The 18,054-nt window shown below is 58.8% G+C and overlaps 2 protein-coding genes across 10 annotated transcripts in view; both read right to left on the reverse strand.

The window, feature by feature from the left end:
• The window catches only part of PCGF6 (polycomb group ring finger 6), a 1,082,924-nt gene that overhangs the window by 209,690 nt on the left and 855,180 nt on the right, over positions 1 to 18,054 (reverse strand). The gene's annotated exons all lie outside the window — the stretch shown is intronic.
• PSD (pleckstrin and Sec7 domain containing) lies at positions 33 to 16,377 on the reverse strand. 9 transcript variants are annotated; one of them, XM_084995277.1, is made up of 18 exons: positions 16,314 to 16,377; positions 15,342 to 15,396; positions 13,385 to 14,121; positions 13,010 to 13,112; positions 12,174 to 12,534; positions 11,001 to 11,441; positions 9,342 to 9,536; positions 9,095 to 9,175; positions 8,808 to 8,920; positions 8,123 to 8,181; positions 7,898 to 7,987; positions 4,201 to 4,244; positions 2,382 to 2,572; positions 2,225 to 2,295; positions 1,969 to 2,126; positions 1,673 to 1,817; positions 1,248 to 1,391; positions 33 to 847 (listed from the first exon to the last, which is right to left on the reverse strand). In XM_084995277.1, the coding sequence occupies exons 3-18, from the start codon at positions 14,036 to 14,038 to the stop codon at positions 617 to 619; spliced, it is 3,081 nt and encodes a 1,026-aa protein (XP_084851403.1). In that variant the 5' UTR covers positions 14,039 to 14,121; positions 15,342 to 15,396; positions 16,314 to 16,377; the 3' UTR covers positions 33 to 616. The 9 variants fall into 9 exon arrangements, 8 of the variants coding, with proteins under 8 accessions (XP_084851403.1, XP_084851401.1, XP_084851402.1 ...); XM_084995275.1 differs by having other exon boundaries at positions 15,342 to 15,400; XM_084995276.1 differs by lacking the exon at positions 16,314 to 16,377 and adding an exon at positions 15,614 to 15,801 and having other exon boundaries at positions 15,342 to 15,400.

The following is an 18,054-nucleotide window of genomic DNA, read 5'->3' on the forward strand; positions in this document are numbered from 1 at the left end:
CCAGGCACTGGAGAGAGGAGGAGGCCCAGCCAGCAAGTCTAGAGCAGTTTTAATGGAGGTGGAGGCTATACAAAGGGCAGGGCCCACTGAAGGAGGGAAAGCTGGGCCATGCTGCCCCGGGCCTGTGCACGGGGCCTGGGCATGGACACTCTTCCTCCACCTCTGGAAAGAGAGAGGGTGAGCCCTCGGGAAAGAGGGAGGGGAAACCAGCTCAGCCCCAACTCCTGGCCTCTGTCTGAGCCAGGCCCCAGGATGGAGGGGGATTGCTGGTGTCAGGGGTGGGGGTGGTCTCAGCAGAAAGCAGAAACGTCAGGTCTCCCCCACAGAAAAAAAGCATCAAAAGTCCAGGGGCCCTGGCCCCTCCCGCCCCATCCCCCTGTACGAAAAAGTGCAAAACATTATCACAAAAAGGGGGTCTCAGAGGGGCCCGTAGCCAAAGGCTCCTGAGGCCCATGCCCTAGCCCTGCCCTGCCCCGGACACCGCGTCCGGCGCGGTCAGGCCCTGGGCCAAGGGGCCTTCACAGGTGGCCCGAGGCCGGCCCGGGCTCAAGCAGGGCCATGTCATGCAGGTGCCAGGTGGACACTGCCCCCCCCCACACGCACTCCCACCCCCAACTCAGGGCTTCCACCGCCCACTGCCGGCCCCTGCCCGAGGCTCTGAGCCAGGACACTGAGCCCGGGGCTGGCTGGAGGTGTTGGGCTGCAGGGAGGGACTGGAATGAGGAGCGGGGAGGCCGTCCTCTGTGCTCCCGGCCTGGGCCAGGGCTGCCTCTACCGCATCCAGCTCTTCGCTGCCCGCCTTCAGCTTGACCCGAAGCAGCGCCGCGTATGTGCCGTAGCGGGATTTCTGAGGCAGAGGCACAGGGATGAGCCTGCTCTCCTCCCTCTGCCCAGCCCACCCCCATCTGGAGCAGGGAGGGAGACACCACGTTCCTGCCGACCTCTGAAGCCCCCAGAGCCCCCAAGGTCTGATTGTAAACATGAGCCCTAGGTAGGTTGGGGACCCTCTCTGGGCTCATGTTTCTTGAGCCTTTACCAGAGTTGGCAGAAGTGAGGGCTTGATAGACCATCTCCCTTCACCCCCCTAATGACGGACTGCCATCCCTACCCCACAGAAGAGGAAACGGCAGCTCAGAGAGATTCAGCCCAACATTAGCCAGCTAGTCCCACTCGTAGAGTCTGTACCCTTACCCACTAGTCTGAGCCTGTGTACGGGGACACAGAGGTGCCCGGGCTGGGAGGCTCACCTCAAACTCCAGATAGGCCTCCTTCTGCCGCTGCTCCTCGGCCTCCTTGCCACGGGCCTTCTTGCCCAGCTGAGCAGCCCGGTGCTCCCGCAACTCACTTGCCATGGCCTTTAGCTTGGCCTCGTGGGTCCGCACCTGCTCCTCCTAGAGGCCAGGGGAGCATGGTCAGGATCACCCTGGCATGTATGGTGCCTTTGTGCAAGTTTTTTGAAAAAGGTGCCCCTTCCTTTGGATAAACAAAGTGCCATGTCTGGGTTAACCGCTTGGCAAGTGGAGATTGGATTTTAGCCTCTGCTCACCCCCTGTGGCCAGTGCCCTGGTGCATGGACACATCTACATCATCATATGCAGCAGCCTTGAGTGCAGTCGACCTGGGCCTGCCCCACTCCATCCCACTGGCACCAGGTGGACAGAGCTGGGGGTACCTGGGAGAGGCGGGTGGCCGCGCTGGGCAGCAGAGGGCGGCTGAATTTCTTCTGGGAACTGACGGCAGCTGGGAATGGGGGTGCGGAGAACATGGCGGCCACCACATTGATGCGTGTGATCCAGGACTGCATCTGCTCCAGGCTCCTAGGGAAGTCAGCACAGCCACCTGAGACCTGGGCCCAGGTATGCAGTACTGGTTCAGGGGGTGGCCTGAGAAGGAATGAAGCAATGGGGGGGGGGGACAAGTTGGGAGTGGAGTGAAGGGGTCTGGGATGGGCAGGAAGAAGGCACTCACGGGGCCTGGAAGAGGAAGACCCGCCAGTCGGCTGTGCGCAGGTAGAAGACGTGGGGCCGCTTGCTGTAGTCGCTGGCACGAGTGGCCAGTGCGTGGTGGATGCTGATGGCATTCTTAAGCTCTGCCTCCGACAGGGCTTTCCCAGGCTGGTACTCCTCCTGCAGGGGTACCTGTCTTATCCTGGCTGTCGTCCCAGCCCAAGCCACCACACTCCCTTGAGCCAGCTCAGCCCCAACCCCTTGGGCTGGCCCCACACCTTCTGCAGGTAGAGGATCATGCCCTTGAGGATCCCGTGGAAGCTCTTCCAGCCCCGCTTGCCCCGAGGTGCTGGGGAGAAAGAGGACAAGTCAGGAGGGGCCTGAGACAGGCCCACTCCTATCCATCCCCCCAGGCCCCCCCAATCAGCCACGTACTCTTCCTGCAGTCGGGATCTGCGTGCACCTTTCGCACCAGGGCCCCGTGCTTGTAGACTGCAGCCCCGGGCTCGGGAGTCAGGTCCAGGAAGGGGCTGGAGCCGCTGCCGCTGCCCCCGCTGACTCTCTTGATGACCTTGGGGTTGGGGTCGGCCAACTCAGACAGAGAGCGCCTCAGCTCCTCCTCGTCTCTGCAGGTGTGATCACCTCAGAGGGGGCTGGCCACAGAGCCACAACCCCCCCCCCTCACCCTTTAGTCCCGCCTCTGCCACCCAGGAATGCTGTTCCAGTGTTTGTGGAAATGGGGGTGGGGGGCCTGCTCCTCTCATAGGGTGTGGCTCCCCTCAGCCTGAGGCTTGAGACTGTCTCTGGCTTCAGACCAGGCCACCCCAGGGTATAGCTATGCCTCCCTGCTCAGATCAGGGCTCCTTGAGGCAGCATGTCTCTGTCCCCAGATTAGAGTTCCCAAGGGGAGGGCCAAGCCGTACCTTCCTCACGTGTAACCAGCCCCATCCTCTCCATTTCTGCACACACACACACACACACCTCTTCCCTCCCTTGCCACTAGGGCAGACACATGTCTGCCTCAGCTTCTCAACCACGCCCAGGACCAGGCTGTACTCGTAGCTTGTTGGCTAAATGATGGCAGAAGGAGCTTCCTGGCTGTCCCCTCATACACCCCAGTCTACAGGCTCTGTCCGATATCTAAAGAATCTACCTTGTCACTCACTCAATACCCTGCAGTGGCTCCCAACCACCTCCCACATGGAGCCTATACTGCATCGCTGCCACACTGTCTCTCTCCTTCCACTGTCCGTTCCAGTTAGGCCTGCCTTCTCTTGGTCTCCCCACCCCACACTCATTTCAGCCACCACACATTTGCCTCCCAAATGCCAGCTTCCCTCTTTCTCTCCCTAAACAAATTCTTCCCCTTCTCCAAGGCTTGCCCCATATTCAGTCCTCCGAGAACCTTTCCCTGATCCTCTCCTGCACCCCAGTCCTGAGCTCTGCCCCCTCTGAGGTCTTCTCTCCTGCAGACTGGGAGCTCCCAGCTAAACTGAGCAGGGACTGGCCTCTCAGCAAATACCAACAAATATGAGTGATCTAGTGACTGGATGACCCTCAGACTGGGGGACCCAAGGCTAAAACTAGACCTCCTCAGGAGTTCCCTGGTGGCATAGTGGTTAGGATTTGGTGTTTTCACCAGTATGGCTGGAGGTTCAATCCCTGGTCAGGGAACTAAGAACTGAGCTCTCACATCAAACCACTGCATGCCACAGCCAGAAAAAAAAAAAAAAAAAGAAGAAAAAGAAAAAGAAAAAACGAAAGACCTCCTCCCTCAGACTAGGGTTTTCCAAGACTAAACTGAGTCTGTCTGTTTCCACTGGTGCTGCCAAGAGTAGACAAAGGGGTCCCTCATTCTGTGATACTATGGCCTCCCTAGGACCCAAGAGGAGGCTCTCCCCCTACTGCTCAGAGACTTCTACCTCCAGAGACTTCTACTTTCCCACTTAGGTTGTCAAGGGGCCTCCCCTTTTGTTTCAGCACCCCTCCTCCCGGGCCAGCAGACACTGGCCATCCACCCCAACCCAGCCTGTCATAACAACCCAGCTAGAGACAGGACACAGAACCCCAAGTCCAGGCGGGCATCTCCAAAAAAGGAAGTGAGACAGGCTGACTGCTTCTCATGACCTCACCCGCCTCCCCAGCCCCACAGCCCTAGGACTCGCAGGACCTACCTGAGGGCTCGCAACCTCTCCAGGTGGCCCCTTCCCCACGCCCAAGCCCCACCCCCCACCCACACAGTTCCAGGACTCACATGGCCCACTGCAACTTTTCATTCTTGATGGAGCTGTACAAGGCCTGGGAAGGGAAAAACAAATCAGGGGGGGTGGGGGTCAATCCTGGAGGAGGTGCCACAGTGCCAGAGCTCAGAACCTTCCCTCTGGTTTGAGGAAGGAGACAGAACTGGGGTGTAGGGATGGGCAGCAGGATGGAATGACCAAGAACACAGGCTCTGGAACAGAGTACTAGGGCCCAGGCCCAGGTATGCCACTTCAGCTGCATGACTTTGGACAAATATCCGCGGGAAGAACAAATGTAGTACCGCATGTTTAACGGAGGGCAGGCAATTAGCACAGGACATCCTGGCATATGGTTGATGCACAATAAATAGCAACTGCTATTATTATCTTTACTGTTGCTGTTTTGTTAAGGGTCAGCCTGTTCAGATCCTAGGTGGGAGAAGCACACTCCTCGAGGAATGGAAAAGAGCAGCCTTAGCAGCTCTCCTTTCCCCAACCATGCATCTTGGCCTGTTTCCACAGGGTAAACCCACACAGAGCATATGGAGAAACTGAGGCCCAGGAACAGGGACTCGCCCTGTCACTTCCTTCCTTGGCTAATAGAGAACACATTCCCATGGCTCCCAACCGCAGGGCAAGCTGAGAGCTTCCTCCAACACAGACAAACCCCAACAAGCCAAATGCCAGGGCGGTCCAGCCCCTGCCCACGTGCATACTTCATGTTACTGGGGAGTGGACACTAACCTAAAGGGCAGTGGTTTTAGCTTCCAAATCCTGCATGCCCCAAACTCCCTCTGAGCTCTAGAACCAGTCACTTCCCTCTGTACAGTTGGCCTGGGGGACCTGTGGGGGCCTTGGGGTGATCAGAGGAGAGGAAGGGTTCCAGGATTGGCATAGGGGACCCCTTATTAGGAGTGGCCTGCCACATGGGTCCACACAGGGACCTCCCACTGTGGGGGCGCTTCCACCAGCCTGCCTGTGAGTGGGTGTGTCCCCAGCATGTGCGTGCTGGGCTAAGCGTGTGGCGTGTGATGCTGCCTGCGTACAAGCTGGGTGCAGTGGTGACGTAGGTGCCTTCTCCAAGATAGGACACAGCCCCCCACTCCCCACACACCACAGTCTCTGACTCTCTCACTGTCCAGTGCCATGCCCAACCACAAGGCTAACCAAGCATCTCACGTGTGCACACCCTGCCCTGGAGGGAGTACACCCCACAACCTCACCCCACAGCACAACCCAGGCTGATGCACGCACAGCCTTCCCAGCAGAAACCCAACCCAAACTCAGCATAGCTCAGACCCTAAAGCCTCACTCTCCAACTCCGGCCAGGACGCTGAAGTGGCCCCAGAGATCCAGCCTGCATTCCTCGTCTCCAGACTTCCAATTCATCCCCTGCCCCCTCCCAGATCTCCGTGGCCCACAGTCACGTCTTCCTTTGAAAGGTCCTACACCCCGTGGGTGAGCCCCATCTCATGCTCTCATCTAGAATGCCCGAAGACCCTTTGGTCTGAGATCCCCAACTTGATCTGAGCGTTCATGCCCTTCCGCTTCCAGTCCATGCCCACCCCTAGCTACCCATGGGCTCTGTCCCTGCCGGGCTCCCCCCCTCCGCACCACCGAGGACCCCCTCGGCTCGTGCCGCCTTCGGTGCCTCCCTCAAGCCGCCCCCTCAGCCGCGCCGCCCTCGACAACCCCCTCGGTCGCCCCCCAGCCTGGCGTGGGCCGCGGCCCCACCGCCCTCACCGCCTTTTTCTTCTTGCGGCTCTGCAGGCGGCTGACCACCAGGTCGGTGTAGAGCACGGGCTTGAGACTGCGCGAGCGCTGCGGCCAGCCGTAGCACAGGGTCTCCGCGCCGCGGTGGGTGCGTCCGTAGCGCACGGAGCACAGCGAGCGCGAGCGCAGCCGCCCGGCGCTGCTGTGGATGCTGTTGACACCGATCATGCTGGCCCGGCCGGCGAGCCGCGGCCCCCGGCCATGCCCCCGCCCGCCCTCGGCCCCGGACGGCCCGGACGGCCGGCGGATGGCTCCCCCGACAGCCGGCGCGAGCGGCCCCGCCCGGCCCGAGCCCGGCCCGGCTCGGCTCCCACCGACGCACGGAGCGCGCGGCGGCGGCGCGGTCTGCTCTGCAGCTCAGCGACAGCGGGAGGGGGGCGCCGACGGGGAGGGGAGGGGAGGGCGCGGGCTGGGGGCGGGGACGGCGCAAAATGGAGGCGTCCGACCGAGAGAAGGGCCTGCGCGCGCCCGCCACGGAGGAGGCGCCTCGGGGCGGGGGGCCGGTAGGGGCACTTTCGAGGGGTGGCCCGCCCTGGGGTGGCTGGGAGGTTGCGCCGGCAGCCTCTAGGCCTAAGGCTGGGAAGGTGAGCTGCCTCTCTAAGGTCTGAGCTGCCTCCCGGCTCTTCGGGGTGGGGGGAGGGAAAGATGAGGGGAAAGGGCGGAACGCCTCTTGGCATCTCTTTGATACCAAGCCAGGAAGGGCCACGAGACGGCGGCGCGGCGTGGAGACAGCCGTGGAATCATCCAACTCACCGACCCGCTGATACCTCAAATGTCCAGGTATACACCCCAAATCACGTTCCAGCACGCCACTTTACATACACCCCAACTAACCTGATGCACCAATTCACATTCACCCCAACTCACGGACACTACAAATTCAGATGTTCAGTCTTTAACTCACCTACACCACCCCCACTCATGGACACGTCATAGATCGGATAGCCAATTCTTAGATATACTCTCCAACACACACAACTACCCATCCTACAGCCCAACTCAGATACACGCTCTAAATCATAAATCCTAAAACGCAAGCACATCCCAAGCCAGACAAACCCCTTTGATTCACCGACACCGTAAATCATACATATACAACTTAACTCCGCATCCAGCCCAACTCATTGACCACTACCCCCCAACTCACAATGGACAGCCAGTTGTCACACATTCCAAGACTCAGAAGCTCAACACACCTCAAGCTCACAGACACATCCCAGGACACTCCTGTGCAGTCAGTTTTAAGCGGAGACCCTTGTGACAATGATGGTGGTTTCAAGTGAGTGAAGGCCTCCCAGGATGAAACACCACCTGACCAGGACACCCCCTCCTGCCTTCCTACCAACTCCAGGGGAGCTAACCCCTCAGGTTCAGGTGCCTGGGCACCTTAGGAGGTCCACCTCCTAAGGAGCCAGAAGCACAGCATGTAGTCCCAGTTTGGTGCTAACTGGCTTCAAGACCCTGGAAAAGCCTTTGTCCTTCTCATGGCCCTCTATCTCCGGGGCCCTCCAGTACAGCAGTACCAGGAAGGCCTTTGTAGCTGTGTACCCTGGGGCACAGGCTGGAAGGAGGGCAGAGAAGCAGTGTTCCTGGGTCCCCTTCACTCCTACCCCTACCCAGGCAGGGATTCCCTCCCAGCCTTAGTGAACACTGGAGGAGCAGCACTGAAGGCAAGTACAGGGTCCAGGGCCCCACGATCAGGTGTTTTCAAGAGCAGTCTCCCCTCCCCCGCTGCGCACGCCCGACTGCAAGTGCGCATGTTCCCTGGGGAGCCTGCCTTCTGCGGGCTGGGGGAGGGGGCGGTCCCCAGGCTGAGTCACGAGAGCCCAGACTCTCACAGCAGGAGCTGGGTGCAGTAGGCCCCCTCCCCTCACCTCCCTCGGTGGCCAGATCCCCTGCGCCTCCCCTCCCCCAACCTCTGCCCTGCCCCCCCCCCACCTTGAGCAGCTCTCTGGGGAAGTCGCCGCCTTCGTTGAGGCCCTCCAGGTTCCCAATGAAGTCTCCGCAGGTCATGCGCTTCCCAATGTTCTAAGGAGGGGCACAGAGGCCTGTGAGCTTGAGGGGGCGGCGGGGCGGGGGTGGGGGGCTCTTTCGCCTCCCAGGCCTTGACGTCTCTGGACCAGGTCTGTTTTCCCGGCTCCCTCCCGCCAGTCCCCTACTCACATGGCCGTGGAGATCCGTGTTGAGTAGCATGAGGGCACAGGTCAGCGTGTGCGCACCGTCTAAGGGAGAGCTGACGTTCAGCTTTGGCCATCTCCCAGGGACTCTTCCCACAGCTATCTTTCCCAACCTTCCAGTTCATCCTCTGCCCCTTTCAGGACCTCCTTTTGGCCCACGACCACACTTTTGTAAATCCCAGACCCCATCAGCAAACTCCTTCCCAGCAAAGCCCTCAGAAGGGACCTCTCCCTTTTCTCATATCACCCCACCTACTCCCTAAGGTGCTGGAGGCTCCCACGGCTTGCCCGCAACACCCACATACCTCTGTGTCTATGCATTAAACACAAGCAAGTGGGCCCAACACTGTTTTGCAGACCAAATAGAATCCCTGCTCAAGCCAAGCACTGTCTTGCACACGTATGTGAACAATAGCATGCAAACACACCTGCCACCTGCCTCTTCACCACGCATACTATACCCTAGCACTATACCTACCCACCTGCACATGCAGAGTCCCACATCCCTACAGCCAATGCCAGCAGTGTCTGCATACATGCATGCTCACGTGTCTGCAACTTTGTGCATTCATGCATGCCTGCATACACACACACTCATGCTGCTTTGCACAGATACACTGCCCATCTGCCTCAGGGACCAGCCAGGAAAGCCGTGCCCCTGGCCTCCTCACCCTCTGAGGACAGGGCTCCAGGATTGCACTGGAAGTATCTCTGGGAGAAGTGGGCCAGCACACGCTCCCGTTCCTGGGTCTCACCCATTAAAGCCAGCTCCTTCAGAAACACCCTGGGAAGGGGAGATGAGGAAACATGTCACCCCTACCCAAGGTCCCCTTACCAGGCAGCCCTGGCTCTTGTCTCAGGGTGACTTGCGGGCAGTTTAGGGGAGGTGCAGGAGTTCAGAGGCCTTGCACGCCAGGCCTGGAGATCGGGGGTTGCCCTCAAAGGGCTCGACACCCACCTGAGAGCTTGGTCCAGAGTCATGCCCGTGAAGACAAAGAACTTGAGGTACTCGCCAGCCACAAGTTTGCTGAAGTCATTGCTGTGGGCAGGGCAGAGAGACGGGTGGAGTCTCAAGGGGAAGTGTCAAGGGGCCAGGTGGGGGTTACCTAGAGACCTGGGGGCATTAGATACAGGGGATATGGAGGTGCTGCCTGCAGGATGCATCCCCTCTCCCCCCATTCTCGATCCCGGCCCAGTGCCTTTACTTCTTGCCCAGGTGCCGGGCCACATCCGCCTTCCTGAAGCCATCTAGTCGGTACAGCCTCTTAGCTAGGCGCTGTGCGGCCTCCAGGTCTGCTTTCTGCCCATTGGACAGGGTGTCTGTGCTTCCCAGGGCCAGCCGCTCTGTGCTGTCCAGCTCTGAGTCCGAATCAGACACCAGCTGGCTCAGGGGTTGTTCACTGCCAGGGTAGAACACCAGCTCAGACGTGGGGCAAGCCCTTGGGGGCCATCCAGATCCTTCCTCTGTCTCCAGACTCAGTGGACAGAGAAGGGGAGATTGGGACACAGGGAAGGCATTTTTCTTTTCTCCAGAGGAGATTGTACAGGTTCCTTCCATCAGCCTACTCCATCATTACCACCTCTATGTGGAAGTCCTGCCTCAAATCTAACCTACATCCATCTTGGTGCTGTGGGAGTTTTGGCTGCTTCCCCAAAACTCCCAAAGTTTGCTACTAGATATAGAATTCCCATGCCCACACTGGCCCTACTCAGAACATAGTTTTTGTTTCTGAGGATATGGGCAAAGATAGGATAGACGGGAGTTCCTGTTGTGGCTCAGCAGGTCACGAACTTGACTAGTGTCCATGAGGATGCGGGTTTGATCCCTGGCCTTGCTCAGTGAGTTAAGGATAGGCATTGCCATGAGCTGTGGTGTAAGTTGCAGACGCAGCTCGGATCTGGCATTGCTGTGGCTATGGTGTAGGCCAGCGGCTGTAGCTCTGATTTGAACCCTTGCCTGGGAACCTCCATATGCTGTGGGTGTGGCCCTAAAAAATAAATAAATAAAAACAAAAAAGATAGGCTAGATGAACTGCTAGGGAGAAGAGTGGAGGGTCAGACAAAGATGTGAGGGCAGCAAGGACACTTTCCTATTCCTGTGTCTTTCCTCTTCCCTCCTTTTAGGGAGAGGAGCCCCCCCTTGGACCTTCTCGTCTACCCACAAGGAAGCAGGCTCTGGGGTAGAGGGGACTGGGGGTCAGAATGCACCCCCTCCTTCCCTGTCTCCTCCTCCCTTCCCTTCCCACCCCAGCTGCTCTACTCGCAAAGCCACCTGTCACCCCAGAGACAGAGGCCGGAAACTCCTGGTTGCTAGGCAACCCTTTCTCCCTGGCCACCCCCTCCTGTTGCCATGGCTTCAGTGACTGAGAGGGTAGCTGGCAGAGGGGAGAGCAGAAAGGTTAGACTGGTGAAAGGACTTCCTGCAGAAGGGTGAGAGACTCCAGATTGGAGGAGGGAGATGACATGGGAGGGAGGCAATAGGGGAGGCTGGCGGCTGCATCTTTGGGAGAAACCTCCAGGCTGGTGGGGGTAAGGTCAGAAGAATTCTAAGCAGGTTAGAGGCTCTGTCTGGGGCATGAAGGGCCCTTCTGGAAAAAAAGGAGGGGGTTTTCTGAGGACCCTTCAGTCCTGAACCATGGTTTCTCATGTCACTGGACCTGAGACCAAGGGGGCAGGCTATGAGGGGCTCCCACTCACAGCCAATGGAATAGTCCTCCATATGAGAAAACATCTGTATCCCCTAACCGCCCCTATGAGGGGTCAGGAATATAAAAGTACATCTTCACACTCAGGCTCTGTCCCTTGGAGCAGCTCTTCCTGGGGCCCCAGGGCCTGAGGTCTGAGGAACCAAATGAATCACTTACCTGCCCAGGGGTGCTGCCCCCAGCCCAAAGCTGTCTTCTGAGCGGCAGGGACTAGGGGGCTCCCTCCCTGGGGCCTGCTTGGCTCCAGCCTCTGCCTCCTCTTCTTCCCCTCTCTGTGTCCAAAGCCCATCAGCAGCAGAGCTGGTACCAGAATCCGGCTCAAGAGGGGCAAGTGGGGCAGGAGCAGGTGGGTCAGGCCTGGGGGCAGGGGGTTGGGGAGGCAGCTCAAAGGTGAAGAAGGGGCTCTGGGTTGGGCCAGGTGAGGCCAGGGCCTCCAGGGAGGCGAGGCTGGTGTAGGAAGTGCCCTTGGCCCGGTGTGACTCCAAGATGGCTTCAAACACACAACTGAAAGAGTCGGGCCCATCGGCCGAGGGGCTGGTCCCCAGTAGAAATGGCACGGGTGACTTGAGAGGCCCGGAGTGAGGCATTTGGGTGCCTGGCCTGCAAGGGCAGGGAGAATCTCTGATCAGGGGTCTAGAGGACAGCTCTCAGGTAGCATTTCACTCAACTTTCATACTGACTCTATGAATGGGATTATCACCCCCTTTCACAGACCCCCCCCAGCCCCCTAAAAAAGCCACTAGGTAGTGGGTTCCCACCACAGGTTCACTAAGCTATTCAGTGCCCCTGGAGCCCCCCAGCCCTACATCTCCCCAACACCCAATCCCCTTCTCTCTCACTCCCTGCTAATCTCCCTCTCTCCTCCTTCTCCCTGATCCTCTCCCCTCCTGCGATCCCATTTCTATTTTTGGCAACATCTTAGGAAAAGAAGATGAGGCTCCAAGCTGCAATGGGGTGTGAGACAGAGGAAAGCCCCCACACTCCCCACTCTCCTGCCAGGATCCAGGATCTGTACTGTTGCTCCCATGCCCCCAGGCTTGATTCTGGCCTCTGGCCTCACTCTGTCCCCTGTTCTCCGTTAGAACCCCTTTCATCCGCTATCCTGGCTGTCCCTACCCTCCTGGGTTCTTGCTGATGGCCCCACACACCCTCAGTATTCTTCCGGGCCTCAGGCCTCTGTCCAGAATCTCCTGCTGCTCCACCCTGTCAGCACCACAAGCTTGGTCCTGACACTCCCAGCTCCACCCTCGTCTCTATTCCAGTCCCTTTGAGCCCAGCTCTGGCTCTGGGCTAGAGAGAAGGAGCAAGCCCCTGTCCCACTCCCCGACTCACCGGGCCCCCTCTGAGGCCTCAAACACCTCGTCGTCCACATCCTCTTCCCCGCCTGCCTCCTCCTCCTCCTCGTTGCCACTGCCCAAGCTGGGACAGGGGCCACGGCATGGGCTGGGACGTGGGGCAGGTGGGCGGGTGGTGCCAGCCGGGCCCTCAGAGCTGGGCTGACTGTCAATGGCCGAGTCAGCCTCTTCCCGCTCAGCCAGCACCTCGTCGATGTCGGTCTCGCGGTAGCACCTCAGGGGCACCGTGTCCAGGTCCGTCTCGGAGTACTTGGCTGCTCGCCCCACAGCCACCCCAGAGCCCTGCCCTGAGCCCACCCCGGGTGGAGATGGGGGGGCCTGCTCTGGGGGCTTAGCACCTGCAGTGTGCACAGGCACCCTGGTCAGGAGGTTACTCAGGTCAGCTCCCTGCCCTGATTCTGTCCTCCTAAGGAACTCTCCCCCACTGCCTCATATGGGCCCAAAGTTTTTTCACTGCCCAGCCACCATTCCTCCTACAAATTCAGCTCTTTCCTGGTGCCGGTGGGACTCGTTGCAAATCAAGTTTTTGTCAAACAGCCTTGAGGGGCCTGAGGGAAACCGTCTCTTTTCTACTCCAAGGAATGAGCCTCCCCCCATCCCCTCTCTCCACTACCCAGCTTCCTCTAGGCACCCAACCTAGTTGCCATCCCCCCCCATAACACAGATGGAAAAGATTGAGGTCTGGAGAGGCATTAGCCAACTCAGACACCCAGGAAAGGGTTGGGGGAGGTTTAAAGGAAGGCTCCCTATCATGCCAGGGCTGCTATGGAAAAGGGCCTGTCCTCTTACCCTTTCCTCAGCCCCAGGCCTTACCTGAGCTGGGGGGGTCCAGAGAACCATAGAAGAATTCCCATTTGGCTCGAGCAATTCTCTGGGCATGAGAGGAGACTTCCCGGGGTGAGGACCAAGTGCCCCCCTAAGCCATGGAGGGGCACAGAGACACAGGCACCCAGAGATAAAGCCAGACATACAAAGACATAAGGATACGAGACAGAAACACAGAAACATATAGAGACAGAGGTGGAAGTGCAGAGACAGGGACAAACACGGAGGGCAAGAAAGAGACAGATTTAGGACAAAATGAAGGATTCAGAGTGAAGAGCTGACAGGCCCAAGACCACCAAGGGAACAAGCCTTGGCCTTTGTTGGGTCTCTGGGGCTCCAGGGAGGCCCAGGGAGATCACATACCTGGTTCAGGAGTCCAGTGTCCGCTGGTCCTCGGAATAATGTGGCCAGGTGCTCAGAGGGGCCCCCCAGCCCATTGGGGAGAGAGGAGTAAAGACCATCTGCTCCACCCTGAGGTTGAGCTGGTGGCCCGTGTAAAAGGCCCTGGCTGCCAGGCAGAGCTGAGCCTCCTCCAGCTGGGAGTGGGTCTGATGTGGATGCTTCCAGCCGCAACTTGCGGTTGGAGCCAGGCCCAAGGGCTGCGGTGGGCCTGGGAGGAGAGACCCCACCCAGGTCCCAGCTCCGACTCAAGCCTCCGGGAGCAGGTAGCCCATTCAGTGGCCTCACGCTGGCCTTCTCCACAAAGCGGAATATGACCACAGAGCTCCGGGCCCCTGCTGGGGGCTGCCCAGTGGGGGAAGAGGGTGCCCAGGGTGAGAGAGCAACACGGGGTGAAGGGGGGCCACGCAGGGGTGTACAAGGTGCTGTCACACGTCCAAGCTCCCGGCCTCGGGGACCTGGACCTGCCACCCGCCGTAGCAAGGAACCTGTGCTGCCATACATGCTGGCCGGGGGGCTCTGGGGCACTGGGCCTTCGGGGAGCCAGCGGCGTGGGCATCGTGGTGGGGAGATGGCACAGTCACCTTCCGAGCAGAAGCGCATGGCACCCTGGGCCATGCTGGGGCCGGGGGTCAGGCTGGGGGGGCAGGGATGGCCAGGCCAGGCGGGGAGTAAGGGGGCAACATGCTCTTCAGACAGGCCTGCAAGAGAGGAAAGGGAGCAGGGGGTGAACTACTGGGGACTTGGGTGGGCAGGAGAGCAGAGAAAAAGAGGGGAAAGCTGGCTGGGGCCACCAAGCACCAGCAGCCTAGCCCACCCTGGAAATGTGGCATCACTGATCCCACCCCTGGGGATAATCAGTCCTCCTGCTGGGGCTACTTCCATGGAGGCCTGAGGAGAAAAGAATTATACCCCCAATGGGCCCCTGGCTCCTTTTCTTTCTGCCTGGGGGCCTGGAGCATCACCCTGGGAGGAGAGAGGAAGCTATTTCAGAAGTCGAGTAAGCTCTGTGGCATTTTGGAATTACTGCTGGTGGGGGAGGGGGGAAGGCTGCTACCCCACCCTTGGGACTGGGAGTATCAGCCAGCCATGATCATCCTACAGCCATGAACCCCTCATAGTCTCTCTTAGGGAAGCCCCTCACTCAGGGGGGAGAGAATTCAGGCCTCCTGGAAGAAGAGGGAGTGTATATAGGGACATGAGGGGCTGAGAGGCACAGGTGAAAGAGAGAAGAAAGGCCTGATATATATGTGCTGAATGGGAAAGAGACATTCTTGTTCTCCATACAGGTGCCCACACGCACACACACGTAAAGACAAAATAATGTCAGTACACAGTTAAACACATTCATAGGCAACACCCTCCAGCACACACAGACACAAGCACACACATTGCTCAAAGACACACCCTCATATACTCTCACAGTCATAACAAATATGTGTGTAATGGAAAGGCACATGCTTGTTTTACACACACAGTGTCATCAAAGAAGAACACACAAAGAGATACCCAAATATACACACAAGCCCTCCTTCTCCAAGGCACACAGAGACACATGCATATCAGATACTCACAGAGAGCTACTGGGCACAATCACACAGAAATATAGATGCACACTCATATATTTAAGCAGGGACATAGACCCTCTCCCCTAACCCCAACAGTCACCAGTCTATGGAGGGGAAGGCTGCCTCAGACCCTTCTCCCTTTCTCTCCCCCTCACTCCCCCCGGTCCCCGGGGTCGGAATGACAGATTTTGTCCAGACCAGGAGGGACGGTAAAGGGGTAAAGGGGCCTCTGGCGTCAATGCAGGGTAGGGGCAGAGGTCAGGAGCAGCAACTCTGTCAGGCAGGTTCCTGAAGCTCAATCAGGCCCCAGCGCGCCCCCCAGTGCAGCCTTGGACGAGCCGCGTTGTACTCACCGCTGCTCGCCTGGAGCTGGGGCCGAGGAGAGGCAGGGGAGAGGCTGGGCCCAGCCTAGCTGTGAAGGCAGCACGGCTCCTGCTTGCTCCTGCTTGCTCCAGGCCCGCCCGCCTCTCAGTCCCTCCTCCTACCCCCTACGCGCGGCTCAGGCAGAGCTAATCCCCCCACCCACCCACCCACCCGCCGCCCTCTCCCCGGGGGCCCTGAGCCCTGAGCCCCGGAGACTGTCCTCCTTCACGATGCTAGATCTCCGCTGGGCTCTCCCGCCAACCTGAGACCCGCCCCTGACGAGGGGGAGGTGGTATGGAACCTCCGGTTTCTTCTCCAGATCCTCACATGCCCAACCCCAATGGTGTCCACATCTCTCTTGTCCACCACCCCCTGAACAGCACGCAGACCCAGCTGCACACGCGTGTCCCGCTCAAGACCCCATTGCGTGTCCCTAGGAGGTTGCCACATGACCTGTTACATGCCACACGCGCTCCCGCCCCCACGGGCACGCGGCCGCGCCAGCACACCGTACGATGTAGACTGGACCCGCCCCCTAAATCCAGAAGACCATCAACTTATGGAAGAAAGATCTAGGGAACACCGCCTCAAAACCTCCGAAGGTTCTGAGTCTAGGACCCAGGAGACAACCTGACCACTCGCCCGGGATGCAGCAGGAAGGACGTTAGTCAGACTTCAGAAAGAACTTCCTTGCTGCCTGAGTTAGGCATCCCGCCCGTGTAGGGGTAAGAGATTAGAAGGAATGACGCCTGGACTAGAGGAAGTGAGAAACAACCCTTGTGCCCTTGGCCAAGGTAGAAGCGGCCCAGCTATTTTAAGAAAGCACCGCCAGAGTTACTATAGCAACTGCTCTCCTTGCGAACTCCAAGACAGACAGGTGGTGATCCTGGAAGGAAAAAAGGGGTCTGTTCGGGCGGTCAAGGGGCGCGAGAACGTGCGAGGCGGGGGCGCGCGGGGCTCACCGCGGGGAGGGGAGGCGCGGGCTCCGCGTGGTGCTGAAGGGGACAGCGCCCGATTTGTCGCACTGCGCAGGCGCAGGAGCGCTAACAAAGCGGGGAGGGGAAGGAGGCGCGCGGCCCTAGGTGGTGCGCGCTCACTTGACTCAATCTTAGCAAAGATTTGTTCCTTCAGCCACCCTTCCCCAGGCAGTCGGAGGAAAACAGAGCGAGTCCTTTACCTAAGCTGACCCTCCTTTGTCCTTTCCCTTTGCTGTTTACTCTCTTCTCGCAGCATGTGGATGGGCGGGGTGGGGGAGGGTAGAGGAGTGTGAAAGGGATTCGGGGAAAACCAGGATGCCAGAATTCTCTCTCTCGACTCTCTTGGCCCCGGACAAGGCGCTTCCTCTCCAGGACCTCGATTTCATCTTTAAAGTGGAATGATAGAACAGACCTGCCCACCTTGCACAGGCGCCCAAAGTCCTTATGAGATAATGGATGGGAAGCAGTTTTCGTTATAAAGGGACAGGTGGGAGTTCCCGTCGTGGCGCAGTGGTTAACGAATCCGACTAGGAACCATGAGGTTGCGGGTTCGGTCCCTGCCCTTGCTCAGTGGGTTAACGATCCGGCATTGCCGTGAGCTGTGGTGTAGGTTGCAGAGGCGGCTCGGATCCCGCGTTGATCCCGCGTTGCTGTGGCTCTGGCGTAGACTGGCAGCTACAGCTCCATTTAGACCCCTAGCCTAGGAACCTCCATATGCCGCGGGAGCGGCCCAAGAAATGGCAAAAAGACCCCAAAAAAAAAAAAAAAAAGGGACAGGTGAAGGGCTGCGCGAAGGGAGAGGGCAATCCTGCTGGGGGCAGGGGTGGGAGAACTCTGAGAGAGAGTAGTATCCCTCGGCGTCCTTCACACCCTCCCCTCAAATGGATGATGGGGAAAGCACTGGTCCAGGAATTCCCTGGAGCGGACCCTGGAACTAGAATCTGGGGACTCGGTGAGAGTGCGGCCCGGAGATTGAGCCCAGAGCTCTGGGGCGGTCACTGCCCCAAGGCGGGTCCAGCCTCAGATCCTACAACTAAGAGGAGCAGCATTCCTGGCGGGCTGAACTGAGCATTCGTTCTCAGGACTCTAGACCTCTTGAGTAAAGGAAAGAGACCTAGCTGGAGATATAGTCCCTATAGCCCTTCTTGCCTCCTACATCTCTCTCCCCAAGGTGTAAACCCATTCCAAATCTTTCAGGAGTGGAAGGGGCTGGATAGCTCTGTACTTCAGAATTAGCCAGGATGGGAGGTTTGGGCAAGTTTGCTTGATGAAAGAAGGAAAATTCTAGCTTTGCTCATTCAACTCACTGGACATTCACTACATGCCAGAGACAGGATAGTTTCTTTCCGTTTTTCAAACTCACTAAAGGCGACCAGAGGGCAGAGAATGTAGGGCCCAGAACCTTGGAGTCCTGGCCCCGCCCCTTCTACGTTTGGCTCTGCCTGCTCCTCCCATCACTTTACTTAGAGGCGGCCACTGGCCCAAAACAAAAAAAGAAGCCAGCTCTGCTGCACCATCGCGTGCTTCAGCCTCGGGTCTCAAGCCCTGTAGCGGATAAGGCGAGGTCTAACGTTACACCACCAGTCTGTTCCGCCTTCAGTTTCGGGATCCATCCGGAACGCTTTCAAACAGGATCCTCAGTGAGCCGGCACTCGATTGAATCGGTCTGTCTCTACAGCCCAAGGAGGCGGGTTCGCTGCGGCCTCTCCAAGGCCAAAGCAAGAAG

This window comes from Sus scrofa, chromosome 14 (assembly GCF_054392235.1).
Source record: "Sus scrofa isolate SSC_HxYL_T2T_F1_AM1 chromosome 14, Sscrofa_HxYL_maternal_Yorkshire_Landrace_v2.0, whole genome shotgun sequence".
NCBI lineage: Eukaryota > Metazoa > Chordata > Mammalia > Artiodactyla > Suidae > Sus > Sus scrofa.